Genomic DNA, 25,146 nt, shown 5'->3' with positions numbered 1-25,146 from the left:
TATAACCCCTGTTTTCACTTGCATCTTGTATATACACTTTTCTAATTTGGGGAGGGGAAGGGAAAAAAACAAAATGCTTAAATAGGGATACAGGTTGACCTGAGATGTACAAGACACTATGTTGAAAACAAACATTACAACTTGTGGGGGCGGGGGGAGGCATTTGGGAGGTAGGAAGGGAAGGGATGGTAGGGGAAAAACAAAGGAGGAGGTAACAATGCTTTATAGGAAATGTACTCATTACCCTACTCATGTAACTGTAACCCCTCTGTACACTATTTTTATAATAAAAATGTATTTTAAAAAAAGGATTTGAGGAGGAGAAAAGCAGCCTGTGAACTATACAAATGAAAAATATTCATGGCAAGCATTCCTCTGACTAAGAAAACTCAATGATCTGTCACCACTGTGGGTTTTTCCTAAGAAAAATATAAGTATAATACATATAGTAGTAAATATAGTAGTAATATAGTATATACAGTATGTGTTCTGTAGGTTTTGAAATACCTTTATGTTAATTTTTATCCCAATTAGTAGGTCATAGAAAACATATCTAATGAGTAGCTGCATAAGATAGAGGGTCCAATATTTTGCTAATATAACCTGTTATGTTTGTCTTATTTTTAATCCCTCAAGTCTTAACCTGGAATAGAAGTGGAAGCAGCAATAGCAGCACTTCCTTCTCCTGACCAACTCACCATGCTGACAGTGAATGGCTCAGTCTTCATGCCTTCTGTGCTGACGCTCATTGGGATTCCCGGCCTGGAGTCTGTGCAGTGCTGGATTGGGATTCCACTCTGTGTCATGTACATCATTGCCGTGATTGGGAATTCTCTCATTTTATTTGTAATCAAAACGGAGGAGAGCCTCCATATTCCCATGTACATTTTTTTGGCCATGCTGGCAGCCACCGACGTTGGGCTTAGCACCTGCATTCTCCCCAAAATGCTAGGAATCTTCTGGTTTCATTCACCAGATGTTTTTCTTGATGCTTGTCTGTTGCAAATGTGGCTTATTCATTCATTCCAGGCAACTGAATCAGGCATCCTGCTGGTCATGGCCCTGGACCGCTATGTGGCCATCTGTAACCCTCTGAGACATGCTACTATCTTCTCTCAGCAGCTCTTGATTAATCTGGGGGTTGGGGTGACACTCAGGGCTGTCATTCTTATAATACCAGTTCCATTGCTCATCAAATGTCGTTTTAAGCACTACCGAACAACCGTGATCTCCCATTCTTACTGTGAGCACATGGCCATTGTGAAACTGGCAGCCGAAGATGTGAGAATCAACAAGATCTACGGTCTATTTGTGGCCTTCACCATCCTAGGCTTTGACATCATCTTTATTACCTTGTCCTATGTCCAAATCTTCATCACAGTCTTCCAGTTGCCCCAGAAGGAAGCCCGACTCAAGGCCTTCAACACATGCATTGCTCACATCTGTGTCTTCCTGCAGTTCTACCTCCTGGCCTTCTTCTCTTTCTTCACACACAGGTTTGGCTCTCACATACCACCATATGTTCATATCCTCCTGTCCAGTCTTTATCTGCTAGTGCCACCCTTCCTCAATCCTATTGTTTATGGGGTTAAGACTAAACAAATCCGTGACCAGGTCTTGAAATTATTTTTCCCAAAGAAGGATTGTTGATTGGTAATAACTCCTACAGAAACGTTTAGTTTATTTCTAAGCAGAAAGTTTAATGAGGTAAAAATTTAAGACCTCTAAAAATTTATGCGTATTTGAAATGTCTCTTTATCTCAGGTACTTAGAAGGATGTATTTCATAAGTCCTTAAGAATAATAACTTTAATTACTTTAAGAATAATAACCTTGATTGATCAATAATAGAAAAAATTTCTCTTATGTTGATTTAAGAATGGAGGATTACAGTGACAATGTTCAAAGTAAGTATATTAAAATAGACATAGGTAAATTAAGTGGTAGGTGGGTTTGGGAGAAAAGAGAATAATGAAGGGGGCATATTGATAAAGATTCATTGTATTCACAAGCTGACTCATTAAATTGAAAACTTTTTGTGCAACTATTTAAAGATAGTAATAAAAATTAAACTATTGAATTATATAATGTGTTCTACTCTCTTCCCTATCTGTTGATACATGGAAATGTTCCTCAAATCCTTCTCAGTCATACATATAAAACAAAATTTCACAAAATAGTATTTAATTTCAGGTAATTTTAATGTATCATGCTATTCAGTGATACTTAAACTGCTAGTGCCACCTGTTACTATAATTTTAGCTGTTTCCACTACCTAATATCGTCTGTATTTTAACTTTTTATTATCTTTAGGTAGTTATACAGAGGAGTTGCCATTTAACAAAGCAGTTACGAATACAATATGTCCTGATCAATGTCAATCCTTTCAACAATCTCACCTGCTCCTCTTCTACAACCCCCTCCCTCATGCTTCTTAATTTTGTAGGATATACATTGATTTTTTTGCATTTACTTCTTTGCTTCTTTTCATTTGTCCACTCCTTTCTCCTGACTCCACCCCACCCTTTTGGAATACCTGCTTCCCAGTGTTTTGTTTTGCCTACCTGGACTTAGCTTCTCTAAGGAATTATACTATTAGACTTCTCCCTTGAATCTTCCATATCTCAGTTCAAAATTTGTATACACTTGCATATCACCCAATGTGTTTATTTATAAACTTTTGAGCTAAATCTAGCTTCACATATAAGGGAAACCATGTCTCTGGGCTAGGCTTAGTTGGTAGGGTACCTGTCAGTGAGCATAAGGTGTCAGATAGCGTGTTCAGTCATGGTGTCTGATGATAAAAAGAAAGGCTGAGAGAAAGAAAAGAAAAGGAAAGGAAGGAAGGAAGGAAGGAAGGAAAGACTACCTAATATTTTCTTTTGCACCTCTATTTTGACAAATTTGAAATCACTTGTCTTCTTTCTAAAATATTTATGCAAGCATAATTTTGTAAGCATAATTATAAGTATAATCATAAGTATAATCAATACAATAATGTAACTACAAATATAATATAATGAAACTCCAGGAGAAACTGAGCTATTTTCATACAAAAGAATAAATAGAGAAGGAGGCTGCAATGCTTGGTAAGAAATGTATGCATTATCCTGCCCATGTAATTGTAACCCCTCTGTACAGTATGTTCACAAATAAAATAAAATTAAATTAAAAAAAAAGAATAAATACAGAGAAACAGATTGACACAATAAGCATATTCACAATTCTCATATTTAGGGAAACAAAGAATAGAGATACAGACATATTAGGGAGCCACAGATAATTTTCATAACTTCTGATTTACTAAATTTTGGAGGTCTACATGTCTAATTGGATGGGAACCCATAAAATATGCTTAATTGAATATATATTTGCAGGCATCTTGAATATAAGAATTGTCACTGCTCAATTTTGTGTTACTAGTGTATGTGGCCATGCCAGGGACTTCCTTAGAATTTCATTAAAATTGAGTATTAAATAATGAACACATGAGGAATTTTCCTGCTGTTAATCAAGTTCAAATGCAACATATGTGAAATTTATGATGTAGCATGCAAACTACCTGTAAAGGAAATCTAACCTAGACAATTGATAACAGTACTGTTAGGGTAAAGAATGTCTTTAGGATTGAAAGAATAATTCTGCAATATTGAAATAAACTATGCAGCCAACAGGTTTTTCCATTATATATACTAACATTTCAAAAGAATTTCACTATAGCATTTCACATATGCATATGTTATTCTGAATATCCCTTTATTATTTTATGTATTTTTGTTCAAACCTCAGGTCCAAGAACCAATAAAATGATTATAAACAAAAAAATTGTAGTACATTTGGGAAGATAATTGGTTCCTAATTCTGAGCAAATTAAATTGTCAAATAAAAACATGAGAAAACATCTTTATCTGTCTTGTGTCCATCTTTTTCTCTCTCACACACACATACACACATACACAGACAACTAATTCATCAGTGATACTCGAAACTATGTTGGAAATGAACTATACAACTTTGGAAGGGCAGGAAGGTTCAGAGGGGAAAAACAGAAAATGAGGGAGGAGGTAACACTGTTCAAAAAGAAATGTACTCAATATCCAACTTAGGGAACTGTGTAACCTTTCTAGACATCACCTTTACAATAAAAATTTTTTGAAAAAAGAAAATACACACACACATATACAAAAGGAATAAAAAAATTGATGGAGAGGCAATATGGAAAAAATGGACTGAGCTAATAAGCAGGAAGCACAAAGATAACTAATTCTAATTGTTCTTTGGAAGCTTACGTATGTCTGTATTAGGTCCTTGGTTTTGAACTCTGGGCCTAAGTGTTGTCCCTAAGCAACTTTTGCACAAGAGTAGGACTCTACCACTTGAGCTTAGTTCCAGCTTTTTCAGAGTAGTTTATTACAGGTAAGCATCACACTGACTTTCCTGTCCAGGTTGGCTTCAAACTGTGATCCTTAGATCCCAGCCTCCTGAGTAGCTAGAATTACAGGCAAGAGACATCAGCACCCAGGTTACACAATTATTTTTAATCCATTAAGAAATAATATATTCATGCCCAGAGCAGTAAATCTAGAAAATACACCAAGCAGACAGTTTCTTTCCCAGATACCACTCTGGCTTTTATATTTGTTCTAATGTTACAGGTGGTGGTCTAGTGTGCTACATTTCCCTCTGTAAGTGGACACTTCAGAATGCTGCCCCTACTTACTGAGAAATGTAGAATGAAATATATAATGTGTTGTTATTTGAATTAAGGAAATTTGACAATAGAAGGAGATATAATTATTTTATTCCACTATATAAAATTTATAAACCGCTTTGAGGCCAAATATATTTTCAAAATGATTACTGGTATTCCTCCTCTTAATTTTGGATTCTTGATTGTGTGAATTCAAATGATATCATTACCATTTACATTAATATTACATTCATTGGTTAAGATGTAATTTAGTGAATAAATTCATCTTAATGATAATTTAATTTAAATTAACATAATATAAAGATAATTCTGCCTGTTCCAAGGAGCTCTAAAGTTTCTCCTATTCCTTCCTGTAATGTTTTCAGGGTGTCTGCTTTTACCTTGAGGTCTTTGATCCATTTGGAGTTGATTCTGGTGCAGGGTGATATAAGGATCTAGCTTTAGTTTTCTATAGGTGTTTAACAAATTTTGCCAGCACCATTTACTGAAAAGGATCTTTCTTTCATTCTACTTTTTAGCTCCCTTATTGAAGATTAGGTGGATATAGGTCTGTGGGTTCATTTCTGGGTCTTCAGTTCTATTCCATTGGTCCTGAGGTCTGTTCTTGTGCCAGTACCAAGCTGTTTTGATTACTATGGCTTTGTAGTAGAGCTTGAAAATTGGTATTGATATTCGTCCAGCACTGTTCTTTCTGTTAAGGATTCTTGTTTTTATTAAGGTCTTTTATTGTTCTATATGAATTTTTAGATTGCTTCTATTTCATAGAAGAATGAGGTTGTAGTATTGATAGGTATCTCACTGAAGTTATAGATAGTCTTTGGTAGTATTGCCATTTTCACAATGTTAATCTTCCCAATCCAGAAGCAACAATAAATCAAAGAAAGGTTGGATAAATGGGATTGCATGAAACTGCAGAGCTTATGCCTGGCAAAGGATATAGCTAGCAAGATCAATAGAAAGCCCATGGATTGGGAGAAGATCTTCACTAGCCATACAACAGACAAGGGTCTCATATCTAAAATATACTTAAAACTCAAAAAAAATTAAATCCCCCAACAAAAAATCCTCAAAGAAACAACTGGTCCATTAATAAGTGGGCTAAAGACCTAGAGACTTCTCTGAAGAGGAAATAAGAATGGCCAAATGACACATGAAGAAATGTTCAACCTCTCTAGCCATAAAAGAAATGCAAACCAAAACAGTGAGATTCCACCTCACCCCAGTTAGAATGGATATAATCAAGAACTCTAATAACAACAGAGGGAGGGGCTGTGGCCAAAAGGGAACCTTACTGCACTGTTGGTGGGAGTGTAAACTTGTTAAATCACTTTGGAAAACAGTATGGAGATTCCTCAAATGACTCCACATAGAGCTCCCCTATCACCCAGCAATCCCACTTTTGGGCATTTACCCAAATGATCATCAACAAGGCCACACTAAAGCTACCAGCACAGCTATGTGTATCACTGCATTCATTATTCACCATAGCTAAGATATGGAACTAACCCAGATGCCCCCTCAGTAGATGAATGGATCAAGAAGATGTGGTATATGTATGTATATATGTATGTATGTATGTATATATATATATATATATTTATACACACACACATAAAATGAAAGCCTATGTCGCCATCAGAAAGAATGACATGACCCTATGTCATAGAAAGACTTGGAAAAAATTATATTAAGTGAAGTAAGCCAGACCCAAAGAAACATAGGTCCCATGGTTTCCCTTATGGTACAATAACCAGTATACAACTAGGATAATCTTACCAGACAATATGACTATATAAGATGATGCTAAGCAAAATGAACCTCAAGATAGGGACACAAGGTTTTATCTTTGTCACTGTTGTTTTTAATGAATTATGTGATTTTTAGTTGCTTATTTTGCTATTTAAACTGGCACCTGAGAATAGGGTTGAGGTGCTGTCTAGTGTTCTGAAGTGCAAGACTAACACTAATAATTTTCTTTAGAGAAAATGCATGTGTCACAGAAACTTTGAGTTATGATGCTTTGGGTTTTAAGTAAATGTAAATGAATGAAGAGTAAAATTTAAAGTTCTTTAACTAGGAACATACATATATCAAAGCTATGCATTTATAAGTTGACAATTGGGATGAGATGCTCATAGGAAGCTATGCTATCTCCCTCTAGGGAAATGGCTCAGTATTCATTGATTCATTGTTCACAAAACTTTGTTGATTATAGTTCCTGCAAATAAAAATAATCAATTGCATAGCATATCCATAAACACACAGGATTACATGATTTGATACAAAGGTTATCAAATTAAATAAGAAATAATGTTGGACCAGACACTGGTGGCACATGCCTAGAATCCTTGCTACTCAAGAGGCTGAGATCTGACGATTTTGAGGTGATTACAGTCCAAGCAGGAAAGACTGCAAGACTCTTATCTCTAATTAACTTTTATCTCCAATTAACCAGCCAGAAGTATAGCTGTGACTCAAGTGGTAGAGCACTAGCCTTGAGCAAAAAAGCCCTAGAGAGTACCCAGGCTCTGAGTTTAAGCCTCAAGACTGACACACACAAAAAATAAAATAGAAAAGAGATAATGTTAAAGAAAAATCACTTTTTAAAATTATAAAACAGTGGGGCACTGGTGACTCATGCCTTTAATCCAAGCTTTTAACAAGCTGAAATCTGAAGATTACATTCAAAGTTAGCCTGAGAAGACAAAATTGTGAAGTTCTTCTCTTTGATAACTAGCAAATAAATAAATAACTATATAAAATCAGAAGTGGGGGTGGGGAGGTGATGGGAAGGGATGGGAAGGGGAAACAAAGGAGGAGGCAATAATGCTTGATAAGAAATGTACTCATTATCTAATTGTAACCCCTCTATACGGTATTTTCACAATAAAAAAAAGAATTTTGTTTTATACAATATTGTTGTTATATCAAGACCAACTCATCTTCCAGCTGTTGGTCATAGACTCCTCTACAATTTTAGTGAGTTTATATTCTTCCCATAATACACTGTAGACTAGAAATGTTCACTATCCTCTCATATTCTGAACTGAATCTACGATATCATCTTATGCTACATTATATAATTTTTTCAGAGAAGTTGGACTTTAAATATCTGAGAATCTCCAGAGCATTCTTTAACACATACTGTTAAATTGGAACACCCACTACAGTCTGGAATTGGAGATATAGAAGCCATAAACAGAATAGAAAGGCCATCAATTGAATGTTAGTGCACTTTTTTACATTTATCTTGAGGCCTTGTGTCTCTAAGGACCAGGGAAGTCTTATTTATTCACTCTCAGAATTGCTCTCAGAATTACAGCGGTCGCTCATGGCAAGAGGAACTCTTCTAACATGTATGTGAAACTTGGGAGTGATCAAAGTGGGAGGAAATAGAAAAGCACAGAGGGGAATTGAAGCAAAGGAGATAAAGTTAGATAATCAAAAGTGAGAAAGATACAGCAGAGACTGCTTCAGGAGAGAAGAGATTCTCAGTCTAGTTACGGACATGATTTCACGAACTTATCTCCATAGCTCTTGTTTTATATTTTCAGAATCCAAGTAGGAAGCAGCTTTTCAGATAGACAAGTGTTACTTTTAGATGTCTAGTCTGTGGAAAAAGGAATTCCACGGGAAGAGGAGTTTTGTCATAGAGAAAATGATTAAAAGCAACTCATATCCTAGGCTATGTTGGATCATTCCTGAGTAAAACTGAGACAAAATAGATCATTCTCATTGGAAAACAGGATCATTTCTATGAAGAGCTAACACATGCTTTTTCTTTTGTTTTCCACTGAGAGGGTACCATTGTCTCCCATTTCTCCCCAAGCCTTGTCAAAGGCTTATTTGTTAAAGGATTATTTTTGTGGTCCTCCTTATCATCATCATTATTATCTTCATCACCACCACCATCATTATTTTGTGATCTCTTACATCTGAGGATCTATTTTTTACCTACAAGGCATTCTTTTTATGTTTTATCTTATTGCAAGTGACATCTTTGTGTGTTTTATGACAAATGACCAATGTCAGAGGCAATGAACATGCCAATTGATATTATAGTAGATTGACTGACATCAAATATGTAGTAGGAGTTGTAGGTTTGAGAATGATAAACATGTTGGTTAGTACTAGTTTTAATTCTGTAAAGACACCTTTCATGACACTGTAGCACTGTGAAAGAAACTAAAAATTTTAGGCAGATAAAGTATTTCAGTGCAAATCACTGCAGGAACTTTATAGAGAGCTATTGTAATGACCATGTAAGATTATGCTAAGCAAAATTAACTCCAAGACATGGGTACAAGAGGTTTTTCCTTGTTGCTGTTGTTTTAATGTACCATGTGATTTTTTTTGTTTCTTTTACATGTTCTTCCCCCTATGGTATATGCCCTGTTGTCACTGTATTTGATTTTGGTTCCTTGATATTGTATATATGTTTATTTGAATTAGGGAAAGGAAGGGGAACTACAGAATGGCGAGACAAAGAACCAATGCAACAGTGATATACACGAGACAATGTGTTGGAAATGATCTGTACAACTTAGAGGTAGGGAGGGCGGCGGAGAAGGAAAGTAGGAGAAAAAATGAGGGAAGAGGTAACAAGTTTGACAAGAAATGTACTTATTACCTTACTTATGTAACTGTAACCCCTCTATACATCACCTTGAAAATAAAAAAGCCTAAAAAATAAAGAAGAGCTATTATAACACCTCAAGAAGAAAGGCATAAAATCACAACTATGGACTAGAATTCACACTAGAATTTATACTGCTATATACAGTCTTTGAAAGAAAACCACCTGCATTTAGAAAGAATGTGGGACAAGTTTTCAGCTGGGAGGCCGAAGAAGAAAAAGACTTGGTGTCTAGAAAGAGGTATTTTCCTTAACTGGCAACAACCATTTGTGAAATGGAAGATGGAAGAGAAATATAAAAGTGTGAGTGATTTAAAGTAAGTGGAGAAGTTTTACTTCATTTCATTTTTGTTTTTTTCCTTTTTTTCTCTTGAAGCCAATCCTGCATTGTCGACTCCATCCCCAGTGGACTTCGGAGCTGGACTGTGGTCAAACCATCCACTCTATGGCAGCCTCAAACTCCAGCCGTGCACTGTCCTCCACCTTCTATCTTACCGGGATCCCTGGCTATGAAGAATATCACCCCTGGATTTCCATCCCATTCTGCTTCCTCTACCTGGTTGGGATAACAGGCAATTGCTCCATCCTACATATTGTCCGGACAGACTCCAGGCTCCACGAACCCATGTACTACTTCCTTGCTATGCTCTCCCTCACAGACATGGCCATGTCTCTGACCCCAATGATATCCCTTTTTAGGGTGCTGTGGTCCATTTCTAGGGAGATCCCCTTCAGTGTCTGTGTGGTCCAAATGTTTGTGATTCACACTTTGTCCTTCACTGAATCATCTGTGCTCCTGGCCATGGCCCTTGACAGGTATGTGGCTATCTGCCACCCCCTGCGATATGCTACCATTCTCACCCCAAAACTGATTGCCAAGATTGGAATTGCAGCCCTGCTCAGGAGTGCTGTTCTAATAATTCCACTTCTAGCCCGTCTGGCTTTCTTTCCCTTCTGTCACTCCCATGTCCTTTCTCATTCCTACTGTCTGCACCAGGACATGATCCGCCTGGCCTGTGCTGACATCAGATTTAATGTCATATATGGCTTGGTTCTGATTACTATGCTGTGGGGTATGGATGCTCTGGGCATTTTAGTATCTTACATTTTCATTCTCCACTCTGTGTTAAGAATCGCATCCCGAGAGGGGAGGCTTAAGGCACTTAACACATGTGCATCCCACATCTGTGCTGTGCTCATTCTGTATGTGCCCATGATTGGGTTATCTATTGTCCATCGCTTTGCCAAACACTCATCTCCTCTCATCCACATCTTTATGGCCCACATCTACTTACTGGTTCCTCCAGTGCTCAATCCAATCATCTACAGTGTAAAGACCAAGCAGATTCGTCAAGGAATCCTCCACCTGATTTCTGCCCAGAAAATTGGTACACTGTAATGTAGGAACATCATCCACTTAATAGTGATTAGAGCTAATGCACAATTGTCAGCGAAAGATTATAGTCAACCATCCAAATGACTAATGATCTTCATAAAGAGGCTGTGAAGAAGGGTGTTGGTGCCCACTGGTACTTGAGATTTGGACTCAACCTACACTTCACTGTTATGCCATGGAGTCACTATATTATGTTTTCATGTGATTACTTTGTTTGTACATTGCTTAGAGGTGATAGAATCTTATCTCGATACAAATCCCATGTTACTTCTGTCTCACTCATGCTCCTCCCTACCTTAGGAGGTTTAGTTTGTTTAGTAATAGAAAATACTTCATATGTGGAAGTGACTAAATCCTGTTCTGTTTCTATTGACATAGCAGTCAAATCAGGCCCTTATACTCCTAGGCAAACTATCTAACTCTGAGCATTAGCTAAATCCCCAATGCACTAGCAGTAATCGTATAGAAAGCTGACAATAGTTTTTGAATGTTCCCAGATATTTTTCCTTTGAAACTTGCTATTTTAGTCCATTGGTTTGAATGTATCCTTTAAAAATTTTTTATTTTTATTTATCTTTTAGAGTTTTAAATATTTATTCTAAAGGTGATGATGTACAGAGGAGTTACAGTTGCATAAGTCAGGTAATGAATACATTATGAGTAAAAATTAATTTAAATATAAATAATGAAGCTCACTATCATGTAAGTACTTAAAAGTTTAGTATTTTAACTTCCATTTGGAACTGTTTTTGGTTCTAAAGTGATCATAAAATGTTAATAAAAATGATCATTTCTTGTATCTTTGAAATTGTTTAGCACATACAGTTTACCTTGTTTACATCATTTATACATAGAGTTGTATTTCAAATTTACTTTCTACAACAGTTTAAAGGAACAACAAATATAGGGAAAGAAATTTTTGCAATGTTTTACATCTCCTGAAATTTATGTAAGTCTTACTACTAAGTAATATATTTAAAACAATATTTTACCATGTATTAAGGAAATACAACAAAAAGAATGATTTAAAACTTACTGAAATTGACCAGGATGCATGGTATTAATAAATTTCTTTGGATGGCCACTCCTTTGTACAACTACCTAAAGATAATAAAAAGAATATATAAATGGCAATAAAATTATTATTAAAAGGGGTGACATTGAGCAAGATGCAGTGTATTAAACTGCTTTCTTGAATGGAAACCTCCGTATAACTAATAAAAGAAGTAATAAAAGAGAAAGTCAACTTTGGATATATACATATGTGTGTGTGTATACACACACACACACACACACACACACTAAGTCTTGAAGCTGTCAGAGGTTTATAATTTACATAGAAATAAAAATCTTTATAATTTTAAATATTGTTAAACCTTAAAATTTCAAATGTTGGATGAATGAAATATTAATGGGAAATGCATGAAACTCTGGCTACTCAATTTGATTTGACTGTCTGTTATCACCATGCTATTCTTTTCTTGGCTGTACTTTTTACATCACTGGTATCAGCTAAAATGATGTAGAAAGTGAACATTGGAATGAGAGTGTATTCTTTATATTTTAAATTAATAAAATAGAAATGATTTTACAAAGAACATTTGAAGCCAGGCACACCCAGCTAAAGCCTATAGCCCTAGCTACTCAGGAGGTTGAGATCTAAGGAAGCCAGCCGGAGCAGGGAAATCTATGAACCTCTTATCTCCAATTAACTACTAATAAAAGCTAAAAGTGTAGCTGTGGTCCAAGTGTTAGAGCACTAGCTTTGAACATAAAGCTAATGGATAGTCCATAGGCCCTGAGATCAAGCCCCAAAATTGGCACAAGAGAATATTTGGAGGACCATATGAATATCAGCTATATGTTGCATTTCATTATTGATCTTAACAATTGGTTGATATTAATAATTTAAATATCAAGTTCATATTATCTAATTAACACTTATTTATAGCCATCTTTCTAATAATACTTTCAAAAACAGAATATTTTCTTTATTCCCTCTCTCTTATCATACAGCTCTTGTATAAAGGAGTTTGAACTCATCAGGTCAGTTTACAAGTATAATGCACCTGGATTAATGTCAGATTTTCCATCATTTCCTCTGATCTGTCCCAACCTCACTCATTTAGAATACATGTTAACTCAGTTGAGCAGCTATTCTGAGTTATACTACAAAATTTCCAGAAAACTACATATTTGATGAACATCTTTGGTATCTCCTGGACACCAAGGGATAGTGTCTTCAAACTTTGATTTCTAAATGAAAAAAAAATTGGAACTTATCTAAAACTTGGAGGCAGGTTAGAAGGGAAGAAAATAGGAGAGAAATGAAGGAAAGGATAACAAATTTGACAAGAAACGTACTTATTACCTTACTTATGTAACTGTAACCACTCTGTACATCATCTTGCAATAAAAAAGAGAAAAAAATTCATTCATTTTCCCCAATAAACATTCAATAAGTTGCCTTGCTTTCATTCTCAATATATAGCCTTACAGCAAAAAAATACCCTGTATCTTGTATATACATTTATCTAATTTGGGGAGGGGAAGGGGAATAGAAAAATGCTGAAACAAGGTCACAGGATGACCCATTGTAACAATGATACTCACAAGACACTATGTTGGAAATGAACTTTACAACTTCAGGGGGGGGGGGGAATGAGTGAAGGATGGGGAATGGAAGGGATAGTAGGAGAAAAACAAAGGAGGGGGTAACAATGCTTGATAGGAAGTGTATCATTACCTTACTCATGTAACTGTAACTACTCTGTACAGTATCTTTACAACAAAAAATATTATGTAAAATAAGAAGGATGGAGTAACGATGCTTGACAAGAAATGTACTCATACTCATTGCCTTACTCATGTAACTGTAACCCCTCTGTATAGCATCTTTACAAGAAAATAAAATTCAAAATAAACAAATAAATCCTATCCAAATAAATAACTATCCAAACATATAAATACTATCTGCAGTGCAGAGGGACATTGGCATTTTGGTTTGCAATTTATCCTGCCCCAGTCCACATTTACCTTCAATCTTATGTCTCTTAGGGGACTCCTTAGCCTTCCAAATCTCAGGACACTGGAGTAGTCCATTACAGAGCAACTATAATATAGCATGTCTTGGAGTCCACCCTGCTCAGCTAACAGCATGTTTTTATTATCACTTAGAACAGATCATTGTTGTAAAGATACTATTCAGTATAAAGCAGATAAAAGTAAACTGCGAATTAAGCAGCAAATCTCATATTAGTTACATTTGATTTTTAAAAGAGACATACTGTGTGTTTGAATTTTGAGAGTTGGTATTGAAGAGGAAGCAAATAATCCTGGCAGATTTCTCTGTGTATTCACTTTCCTAAAGGTATGGAAAATCATTGTAAATATTTCAGTGGAATTTTTCCTTTTGTAACTCATTCTCAAAAGAAATTTGAAAGAGTATATTCTAAGAAGGCCAATAGAAATCAATGAAGTTTTGATAACAATTTTAAGTGGTAGGATTTTATTTATGTTTTGTTTCTGAGGTCAATGTCTGATGAGTGAGACTTCCAAACGTGTACAAAGAGTAAGTCAGAATACGGACAGATACAGAGATTCAATAGATAGAATATTAAAGTAGAAAAATAAAGATAACAAAGATAATTCTGGAAGAAATTCTTAATTAAATGGTTAGTTGTCTGCAGTTTCCATAACCCATATAGTCAGAAGAGGAACAAAAGTAGAAGGATTAGAAGGATTTACATTTTGCATTGGGGAATCGTGTGTGTGTGTGTGTGTGTGTGTGTGTGTGTGTGTGTGTGTGTGTGTGTGTGTGTGTGTCATTATGCTACATTGCAATGAAACATGTAGTTGACTGAAAATTTTACAGACAAATTACCAAAATTTTACAATGCAAGTAGAGAATTAAAGGTGATGAACTGTGTTCACGGACGCAGGAACAAAGAAAATGGTAAAGCCCAGGGAGTTCGATAGAATGCTACATTTATTGATTTAGGAACATATGTAATCAAAGCACCAACGGAAAATCAGTGGTCAAGGAGCCTTGTCCTTGCCCTGATGTCTGCTGCTGAGAATAATGTTAAGAACAAAGTCATTTAAGCACATAGATATTTCTAGACTGTCATTGGATTTTATCTTGAGAATAGAATAAGAAAACCCTCTATGTGTCAGTAGTCACAGTCAAGCTGATTGTTCTTTGTGGTTGTGGTATTGGTGAGTCTCTGATTTGGAGGCCTTAGAAAAATGTTTCTCTTGTCAAAGGGAACATCATGTTATTTATGTTTCCTTGGTTTGGATTAGACATATTACCATAGTGGAATTAAGATATCATAAATGAAAGTTATGATTTAAAAATATCTAAATACATTTACTAAGAATAAAAAGATATTTGGTAATCTTTGGAAGTGCTTTCTGGTTACACTGTATGTATATATTTCTAATTTGGTTAATTCACTTCTTACAACCGTACTGTTGTGCTAGCATTATATCCTGGTATTTCCCTTCAAACTCTCCTATGTTAGTTTTTCTCAGAAGCAGACATCAGCAAGGCATCTGACAGAACAAGTTTCTGAAGAATAAGCAGACAGGTAAGCATTTGAAAAGTGCACAGGTTATTAAAAAATAGAAAACCATTCCTAATTTGAAAGATCAATATTTATAGATACTGTCTTAAGTAGTTATATTTGTCAACAGTAATACCATCCATCTATTTTGTGGTAATTTTTACATTCTGGTGAAATTTAACCTGAATTATTTTTGAAATGCTTGGTGCATTTTTGGACAATTTTTAATTCTTTATTAAAAATACTTCAGACATTCAGTAAATATAGACTCATAGTATAATATTTTGAAACTAGAAGGCAGACATAAAATATGATTCTTTTCCCATATATGTTTACTTATGATTCTTTTTCCTCATTATATGGATAACAAAGAAAACATCAATACTTTAAATATATATCAAAACTAATGAAGCTTTCATATCAGTGCAATTCATGACCAGAAATTGAAACATTTGGACCAATTAGTAAAAATTATAAAAAGATATTTGGTACTAGGTATCCATGAAATTCTAAAAGAATGACAAAGTCTACCTATAAAAATAAAGAATGCTGATAACATCTAAAAATATCAGTTTTTAGTATTTTGCTGTTAATTGGCTTCCTGTTTCTATACTGAAGGTAACGCTAGTTTGTTTTCTGACCTTCCACATAGAAGATGACAGCAGAATTTCACAGACAGGTCAGTTTCCGTTGATGGAATCCAAGGAGTATATTTCCCCATTTTAACCTTTGAAACCAAGCAACTGGGAATTGAGCAGTGTGATTTTTTTCTTTATTGACTTTTCATTCTTCAGCTCTTTCCTGTCAGTAAAATAAATTGCATGTTTCATATCATATATTAAAGCACTGTTCCACTGTGGGAGGGAAACTAAACCCAAATAACTAAACCCAGATTTTTATAATTTTACACTTTATTTAAAAATGTGAAATTCATGAAAATAGTACTAATTACAAAAAAAAGCATTAATGATCTAGATTTATGGCATTTTTCATCTTTTCTAGACTTTCATCCTTGCATGTTTCCTTTCAAATATATGCTGTTTTCCTTTTTTTAATTGTAAACTTGATGTACAAGGGGGTCACAGTTACAAAAGACAGGTAATGAGGATATTTCTTTTAGGATATTTTACTTTGAGACCCAATTATTTAGTGTAGTTGCTTAACCAGAAGACAAATTCACCCATTACCTTATGTATGCAACTTTAACTGTACATCACCTTGACAATAAAATTAAATTAAAAACAAAAACAAACAAACCACAGTACCATCAAAAAATAAATAAATTACCATTCCAAGTAAAAAAAGGCAAATTCAAAATGCAATTATATACAAAAATAACAGTGTATTTGGGCTGTGCTCATTTGTGTTTTTACACCTATGTCTTCATATTTTTTCTAACTAAATGAGAAAGAAAACCTGGCTTTCAGAGAGATTATTTTGTTAAATGTTCCTCTGATAGATAGTAAAAAATTGAAAGAGAAATGAATTATACTGTCATCCTCAGAAAAAGTCTTTTTTACAAAACATATATACAGAGGGGTTACAGTTGCATGAGTAAAGTAATGAGTACATTTCCTATGGAGCATTGTTACCCCCTCCTTTGTTTTTCTCCCACTATCTCTTCCCTCCTCCACCTCCCCCACTTTCCCCACCCCAAGTTGTAACGTTCATTTCCAACATAGTATCTTGTGAGTCTCATTGTTGCAATGGATTATAGTGTACTTATTTCAGCATTTTGTCATTCCCCTTCCCCTCCCCAAATAAGATAAATGTATATATAAGATGCAGTGTACCAAAATCAAATACAGTGACAACAGCGGATATACCATAGGGGGAAGAACATACAAAAGAAACAAAAAATCACATAGTACATTAAATACAGCAGCAACAAAGAAAACTTCTTATGTATATATCTTGGGGTTCATTTCATTTAGCATCATCTTATATGGCCATATGTGCATAGCTTTTGAGCCTTTCTGCTCATCTGATAAGATTATCCTAGACATATGCTAATTATTATAAGGAAAACTAAGGGAACGATATTTCTTTGGGTCTGGCTTACTTCACTTACTATGATTTTTTCCAAGTCTTTTCATTTCCTAACAAATGGGGCTGTGTCATTCTTTCTGATGGAAGCATAGAATTCCATTGCATATATATACTACATTTTCTGGATCCATTCTTATATGCCCCATTTTCTGGGGCATCTGGGTTGGTTCCATATCTTAGCTATGGTGAATAATGCTACGATAAATATAGTTGTGCTAGAAGCTTTAGTATGGCTTTGTTTGTGATCATTTGAGTGAGATTTCTGGATCATAGGGGAACTCTATGTGTAGTCTTCTGAGGTACCTCCATGATGCTTTCCAAAGTGGTTGAACAAGTTTATACTTCCACCAACAGTGCAATAAGGTTCCCTTTTGGCCACATCCCCTCTATTAGATCTCTTGATTATAGTCATTCTAACTGGGGTGTGGTAGAATCTCAATGTTGTTTTGATTTGCATTTCTTTTTATGGCCAGAGAAGTAGAGAATTTCTTCATGTGTCCATTGGCCATTCTTTCTTTGGGGCGGGGACACTATTTTAATTTGCTATTTAGCAAAATTAGAACAAGACAGAACATAATGAAATAAAAAAATTGCAAGAGAAATGAATTATACTGTCATCCTCAAAAAAAGTCTTTTTTACAAAAGATGATATACAGAGGGGTTACAATTACATGGGCAAGATAATGAGTACATTTCTTATCAAGCATTGTAGCCTTCTCCTTTGTTTACCCTTCACATCCCTTCCCAGCCTCCCCCCCACCCCCCACCAAAGTTGTAAAGTTCGTTTCTGACATGACAACTTGTACTTCTCATTGCTGCAACGGGTCAAACTGTATCCTTATTTAAACAACTTGTTTTTCCCCTTCCCCTCCACAAATTATACTGACATCAAATACAGTGAAAGCAGGGGTTATACTGTGGGGGGAGGGACATACAAAGCAACAAAGAAATAATCTTATAAATGCGTTAGAAACAAATGCATGAAAGAAAAAAAATTTAAATACATATCTTAGGGTTCATTTTCCTAACATCACCTTATCTGACCTTTTCTGCTTGACTCATACATATACTAGATATTGCAAATAAGGGAAACCATGGGACCTATGTTCCTTTGGGCTTGGCTTACTTCACTTAATATAATTTTTTCCAAGTTTTTCCATTTCCTAACAAATGGGTGATGTCATTCTTTCTGATGGAGGCATAGAATTCCATTGTGTATATATACCACATTTTCTTGATCCATTCATCTACTAAGGGGCATCTGGGTTGGTTCCATATCTTAGCTATGGTAAATAATGCTGCAATAAACATAGTTGTGCTGGTAGCTTTAGTGTGGTCTTGTTTGTAAACATTTGGGTAAGTGCCCAAAAGTGGGATTGCTGGGTCATAGGGGAGCTCTATGTGAAGTCTCTTGAGGAACCTCCATACTGCTTTCCAAAGTGGTTGAACAAGTTTACATTCCCACCAACAATGAAGTAAGGTTCCTTTCTGTCCACATCCCCTCCAGCATCTGTTGTTGTTAGAGTTCTTGATTTTTGCCATTCTAACTGGAGTGAGGTGGTATCTCAATGTTGTTTTGATTTGCATTTCTTTTATGGCTAGGGAAGTTGAACATTTCTTCATGTGTCTATTGGCCATGCTTCTCTCTTCTTCAGAGAAGTTTCTCTTTAAGTCTTTCGCCCACTTATTTATTGGGCAGTTGTTTCTTTGAGGATTTGTTGTTGGGGGGCTTAATTTTTTGAGTTCCAAGTATATTTTAGATATGAGACCCTTGTCTGTTGTATGGCTAGTGAAGATCTTCTCCCAATCTGTGGGCTTTCTATTGATTTTGCTAGCTATGTCCTTTGCCATGCAGAAGCTCTGCAATTTCATGCAATCCCATTTGTCCAACCTTTCTTTGATTTGTTGTGTTTCTGGGTCTCTAATTAAGAAAATTTCGGCCTGTGCCAACAAGACCTAGGGTTTCTCCTATTTATCCTGTAATATTTTCAGAGTGTCTGCTTTGACTCCGAGGTCTTTGATCCATTTGGAGTTGATTCTGGTGCAGGGTGATATATAAGGAACTAGCTTTAGTTTTCTACAAGTAGTTAACCAGTTTTGCCAGCACCATTTACTGAAGAGGCTGTCTTTCTTCCATTCTATTGTTTTAGCTCCCTTATGGAAGATTAGATGGCTATAGGTCTGTAGGTTCATTTCTGGGTTTTCAATTCTATTCCATTGGTCCTGAGGTCTCTTCTTGTTCCAGTACCAAGCTGTTTTGATTACTATGGCTTTAGAGTAGAGTTTGAAATTTGGTATTGATATTCCTCCAGCACTGTTCTTTCTGTTGAGGATCGTTTTTGCTATTCAGGGTCTTTTATTGTTCCATATGAATTTTTGGATTGCCTCTTCTATTTCCTTGAAGAATGAGGTTGGAATTTTGATAGGTATCACATTGAATTTGTGGATAGCCTTGGGAAGTATTGCCATTTTCACGATGTTGATTTTTCCAATCCAGGAGCATGGGAGGTTTTGCCACTTTCTAAGTTCTGTTTTGATTTCCTTTTTCAAGTTTTTAAAGTTTTCATTAAAGAGGTCTTTCACTTTTTTAGTTAATTCCTAGATATTTTATTTTTTGTGGGGCTATTACAAATGGAGTTGCTTTCTTAATTTCAGCCACACTTTTCTCATTGTTGGCATACAGAAAAGCCATTGATTTTTAAGGGTTAATTTTATACCCTGCTACTTTGCCAAAGTTTTGAATCAGCTTGGGTAATTTGGGAGTGGAGTCTATGGGATTCTTTAAATCCAAGATCATGTCATCTGCAAAGAGGGAGAGTTTTATTTCTTCTTTCCCTATTTGGATCCCCTTTATGCTTGCATCTTGTCTTACTGCTGTAGCTAGGCATTCTAATACTAAATTGAAGAGAAGTGGAGAGAGTGGACATCCTTGTCTTGTTCCTGAGTTAAGAGGAAATGGCTTTAGTTTTTCCCCATTAAGTATAATGCTGGCTGTAGGTTTGTCATATACAGCCTTTATTGTATTGAGGAATGTTCCATGGATTCCTAAATTTTCCCAGAACCTTCATCATAAAGGGGTGTTGGATCTTGTCAAATGCTTTTTCTGCATCTATTGAGATAACCATGTGGTTCTTATCCTTGCTCCTGTTGATGTGATGAATTATATTAATTGATTTGTGTATATTGAACCAGCTTTGCATCTCTGAAATGAATCCTGCTTGATCGTGGTGTATGATTTTTTGGATGAATTGTTGAAGTCTATTGACCAAAATTTTGTTGAGAAGTTTTATATCAATGTTCCTCAAAGAAATGGGTCTATAGTTCTCTTTCTTTGATGAGTCCCTGCCTGGTTTTCTACTCACGTCGAGTCTTGGTTCCTGGGTCTTCTCTAGGCTGCGAACTGCATAATGAAGATGTCTGCTCCTTGTCGGTTTTTGCTTGTGTTCAGCAGAATCCGCTCGCCTGCCACATCTGGCTCCTTCGTGCCGGACTCTCTGTGTTGCAGGTATGGCAGCTACGGCTGCCGCCTGCTGCAGCCGCAGTGGTGGCTGCTGGCAAGTGCTCAGATCTGTCTCCTTGCCTGGATTTTCCCTCTCTGGCCTAACTCTCTGTCCTGTGATGGCACACTTGGTATGATTCTGGCTTAGGATTGTTCACTGGAACACTAAAACTGCTTTCTATGCAAGAGCTTGTTTAGCCTCCAGCTTCTCCTCTGCCATCTTCCCCCTCACCTCCCTCTGTGAAAGGTTTTTATATGTCCTCCTGTTATGAAGGAGAGTTTAGCTGGGTACAGTATTCTTGGTTGATAGTTGTTTGTCTTTTGTGCATGGCATACATTATTCCAGGCTTTTCTTGCTTTCATGGTCTCTGCTGAGAAATCTGTAGTTATTCTGATGGGTTTTCCTTCATTATTCTGATTGATTTTTCTTTATAGATGATTGATCTTTTCTTCCTGACAATTTTAAGGATCTTTCCTTGGTCTCTTTTGATCCTTTGTGGATTATAATCTGATGGTGGGATGTCATGTTCCGGTCTGGTCTATTTGGGGTTCTAAAAGCTTCTTGTATCTGAATGGACATATCTTTTTGTATGTTTGGAAGTTCCCTGCTAGAATTCTGTTATGTAAGTTTCCTAGACATTTAGCTCCATCTCTAGACCCTCTTCTATGCCGATTAGCCTTATTTTAGGCCTTCTGATGGTGTCTTCTCTCTGTTGGATGGATTTATCATATTTCTTGGATTTCTCTTGAGTACTTTTCTGTTCTCTCTCTATCATGTCTAGGCTAACTTCAATCCCAGAGATTCGATCTTCTGCATGGTGTAACCTAATGTCAAGACTCTCTACTTTATTTTTCATTTCCTTTCCTTCCAATTGGTCAGGTTTGTTGGCTTAATTCCTTTGTCAGATCTTTTGTTTTAGGTCTGGTATGGACTTCATTACCTCCTTGATTTGGCTTTCAATGTTCACTCTCAAATCCCTTAGTTGGGTTGTTATATTTTCATTGGACTCCCTTTCCTTCTGTTGGAACGCATTCAACTTTCCATTTGTGACCTCCATAGATTCCTCCAGCTTTCTGTTTGTGGATTCAATGAATCCCTCTATTAATCTTTGGTTATTTTCATCATGTTCATGCAATTCCTCTATTAATCTTTGATTACCCTCATCATGCTCATGCATTGCCCTGTCACACTCACACAGAGGCTTTTGTGGGCTTTCAATTCTTTCATTCATGTTTACTAGTAGTGTTTGTAGTACATTTTGTGAACTCTCCTCTGGATTATGCATTACCTGTTCTGTTGCCTGATCATCATGTAGGAAGTTGAGGTTCCTAGACTTTCCATTTTTCTTGTGTTTTTCTGGCTTGTTCTGCCCATTTGGGTATGAAAGCAAACCCAATTCTGTGCCAGAATACCATTTTAAGTCAAGCATCAATAACAGAGCCCTGTAGTTGCACAGACTTTTGATGTAGTCAAAAGTAGTAGAGATACAATCTAGTTCAACAACAAACCACTAGAAATCCATGAACTAAGAAAATCAAAGAAGGAGTTGGGAGAACCAGAAATTAGTAGGTATAGGAAGAATTTTGAGGAGAAAATAAGATTAGAAGAATGTAGGGAGGGAAAGGGAGAAAGGGAAGATAATTAAGACCTAAATTAAGTGAGAGGAAAAGGAGGGAAAGAAAGGAGAAATAAGTTAGAGAAAGGAAAATAGTAAAAGAAATAAAAAAAATTAAGAAATTATATAAGTATATAATATACTGTGTAATTTTTTTGTTTCTTTTGTATGTTTTTCCCCCATGGTAGAACCCCTGTTTTCACTGTATTTGATTCTGGTGCCCTGCATCTTGTATATACATTTTTCTAATTTGGGGAGGGGAAGGGAAATACCAAAATACTGAAATAAGGATACAGGTTGACCCACTGTTAACAATGAGATGTCCAAGACACTATGTTGAAAATGAACTTTACAGCTTTTGGGGGGGGGGGAGAAAGTTGAGGAGGTGGGGAGAGAAGGGATGGTAGGGGAAAACAAAGGAAGAGGTAACAGTGCTCCATAGGAAATATACTCATTACCTTACTCACATAACTGTAACACCTTTGTACAGAACCTTTACAATAAAAAATATATATTAAAATTATATAAGTATAAAGAAATAATACTACAATTAAAGGAACTAATGTTGTGAAATTGCAAATTAAGTAAATGATGTCTGAATTAAGTATACACACAATGAAGTATAAGGCCTAATAATCAAAGACAGGTATGTATCTGGGGATGAACAAGAGCAATTAAGTAAAGCAAAAAAAGGAAAGGCGCCAAAAGGAAAAGAGAAGAGAAAGAATAATAAAAGACTAAAATAAGAATAATGAATAAGGAAAACTTTTTTAAATTAAGTAGAAAAAAAGAACGGATTTATTTGGGGGATCTTGTGTCCACCCTGTGTCTAATCTGTAATCAGTCTCTTGGTGGAGTCTCTCATTTGTTTGTAGTATTGTAATGTTGTCTTACATCCATAGGTGACTATTATGGCTATGTCATAATAAGTATTTCTTAAACATGGCAGAAAATGCCACACATCACCCCATTTCCTCTTTCTTCCTGGTTGGTATTCCTGGATTGCAAGAGTTTCACAGCTGGATTGGCATTCCTGTCTGCCTGCTCTTGGCCCTGACCTTGTTGGGGAACACTATGATCATTACTACTGTTAAGCTAGAACCAAGCCTCCACCAGCCCATGTATTTCTTCCTTTGCATGCTGGCCATGAATGACATGGTCCTTGTCATTTCCCCAGCTCTCAAGATGCTTGCAATCTTCTGGTTTGATGCACACTGGATTGATTTTGATGTCTGCCTAATGCAAATGTATTTTATCCACACGCTTTGCATTATTGAGTCAAGCATCTTGGTTGCCATGGCTTTTGATCGCTATGTAGCCATTTGCATCCCCCTGCAGTATACAACTATTCTGACAACATCAATGGTGATTAAAATTGGTCTTGTTGGTGTGGCCCGAGCTACAGTGATGGTTTTACCATGTCCTCTTCTCATTAAAAGGCTGCCTTACTGTCTGAAATATGTCATTGATCATGCCTACTGTGAACACATGGCTGTGGTAAAGCTAGCCAGTGCCAACACCCATGTTAACAGAGTGTATGGGATATTTGTGGCCCTTTCAGTCATAACATTGGACCTAGGACTGATAGCCACATCCTACGTAAAAATCCTGCAAGCTGTCTTCCGGCCGTCTTCTCAGAACTCCCGCTCAAAAGCTCTGGGCACCTGTGTTGCCCACGTCTGTACCATTCTTGTCTTCTACACATCTCCGCTGTTCAGCTTCTTAACTCATCGTATTGGTAAGAATGTTTCCCCTAGTGTCCACATAATCTTTGCAAGTGTGTACCTCCTTGTGCCCCCTACAGTCAATCCCATTGTGTACGGTGTCAAAACGAAGCAGATTCGGGACCGAGTTGTGGGTTTCTTCTTCCTAAGTAAAAATACCCTCTGAAACCTGAACTGTTTAAATACAATGTATGTCTTGGGAATCTGTTATTGGAAACTATGGTGTACTGAGATAGTTTCCACCTTGTCCTTGAAACTGTATTGATTGCTTAGTTGTTTATGTTTATATCTTATATCTATTACTTATTAGTGCATATGTGAATATCTTTTTCTACCTACAGATACTTTCAGTAAGCTGGTTTGTTATTTAGAATGAACATTTGTGGTCAAATACAGCAATACTATGGTTTGGGTTCTAATATGTAACTGCTTGTTAATGACCACTCCCATCTTTAAGCAAGACAGCATGTTGAAATTAGAAATGTGTACAATAAAGCACAGATGGGGAGAAGATCTTCAAGTTATACAATAGATAAAGGCCTCATATAAAAATATCCTTAGAACTCAAAAAATTAAACCCTCATTAAAAAAATCCTCAAAGAAACAACCACTCCATTAATAAATGGGCTAAAGAATTGAAGAGACTTCTCTGGAGAGGAAAACAAGAATAGCCAATAGACACATGAGGAAATGTTCAATATCTCTGGCCATAAAAAAATGCTAATCAAAGCTACATTGAAATTCCACCTCACTCCAGTTAGAATGGTCATTATCAAGAAGACAATTCATAGATGCTGGTGGGGATATGGCCAAAAGGAAATTCTACTAAACAACTGGTGGGAATATAAACTGGTTAACCATTCTGAAAAGCAATATGGAAGTACCTCAAAAGACTCAGCATAGAGCTCCCATATGACCCAGAAATGCTACTCCTGGGCATTTACCCAA

The 25,146-nt window shown here is 36.1% G+C and overlaps 3 protein-coding genes across 3 annotated transcripts; all 3 read left to right on the top strand.

Moving 5' to 3' along the window:
- The first annotated feature begins 699 nt into the window (after positions 1-699).
- Positions 700-1,650, top strand: LOC122113945 (olfactory receptor 52A5-like). The gene has a single exon (XM_042687089.1). The coding sequence runs from the start codon at positions 700-702 to the stop codon at positions 1,648-1,650; it is 951 nt and encodes a 316-aa protein (XP_042543023.1).
- An 8,141-nt stretch (positions 1,651-9,791) lies between these two features.
- LOC122116680 (olfactory receptor 51L1-like) lies at positions 9,792-10,745 on the top strand. The gene has a single exon (XM_042690394.1). The coding sequence runs from the start codon at positions 9,792-9,794 to the stop codon at positions 10,743-10,745; it is 954 nt and encodes a 317-aa protein (XP_042546328.1).
- Positions 10,746-23,416: 12,671 nt separating this feature from the next.
- On the top strand, positions 23,417-24,364 carry LOC122113940 (putative olfactory receptor 52P1). Its single transcript, XM_042687076.1, has one exon. The coding sequence runs from the start codon at positions 23,417-23,419 to the stop codon at positions 24,362-24,364; it is 948 nt and encodes a 315-aa protein (XP_042543010.1).
- The last annotated feature ends 782 nt before the right edge of the window (positions 24,365-25,146 follow it).

The sequence above is a fragment of the Dipodomys spectabilis genome, unplaced genomic scaffold (assembly GCF_019054845.1).
Source record: "Dipodomys spectabilis isolate Male_0828 unplaced genomic scaffold, ASM1905484v1 ptg000003l, whole genome shotgun sequence".
In the NCBI taxonomy this organism is placed as follows: domain Eukaryota; kingdom Metazoa; phylum Chordata; class Mammalia; order Rodentia; family Heteromyidae; genus Dipodomys; species Dipodomys spectabilis.
The sequence above is the reverse complement of the archived record's forward strand: the minus strand, read 5'-3'. Positions and strand labels throughout refer to the sequence as shown.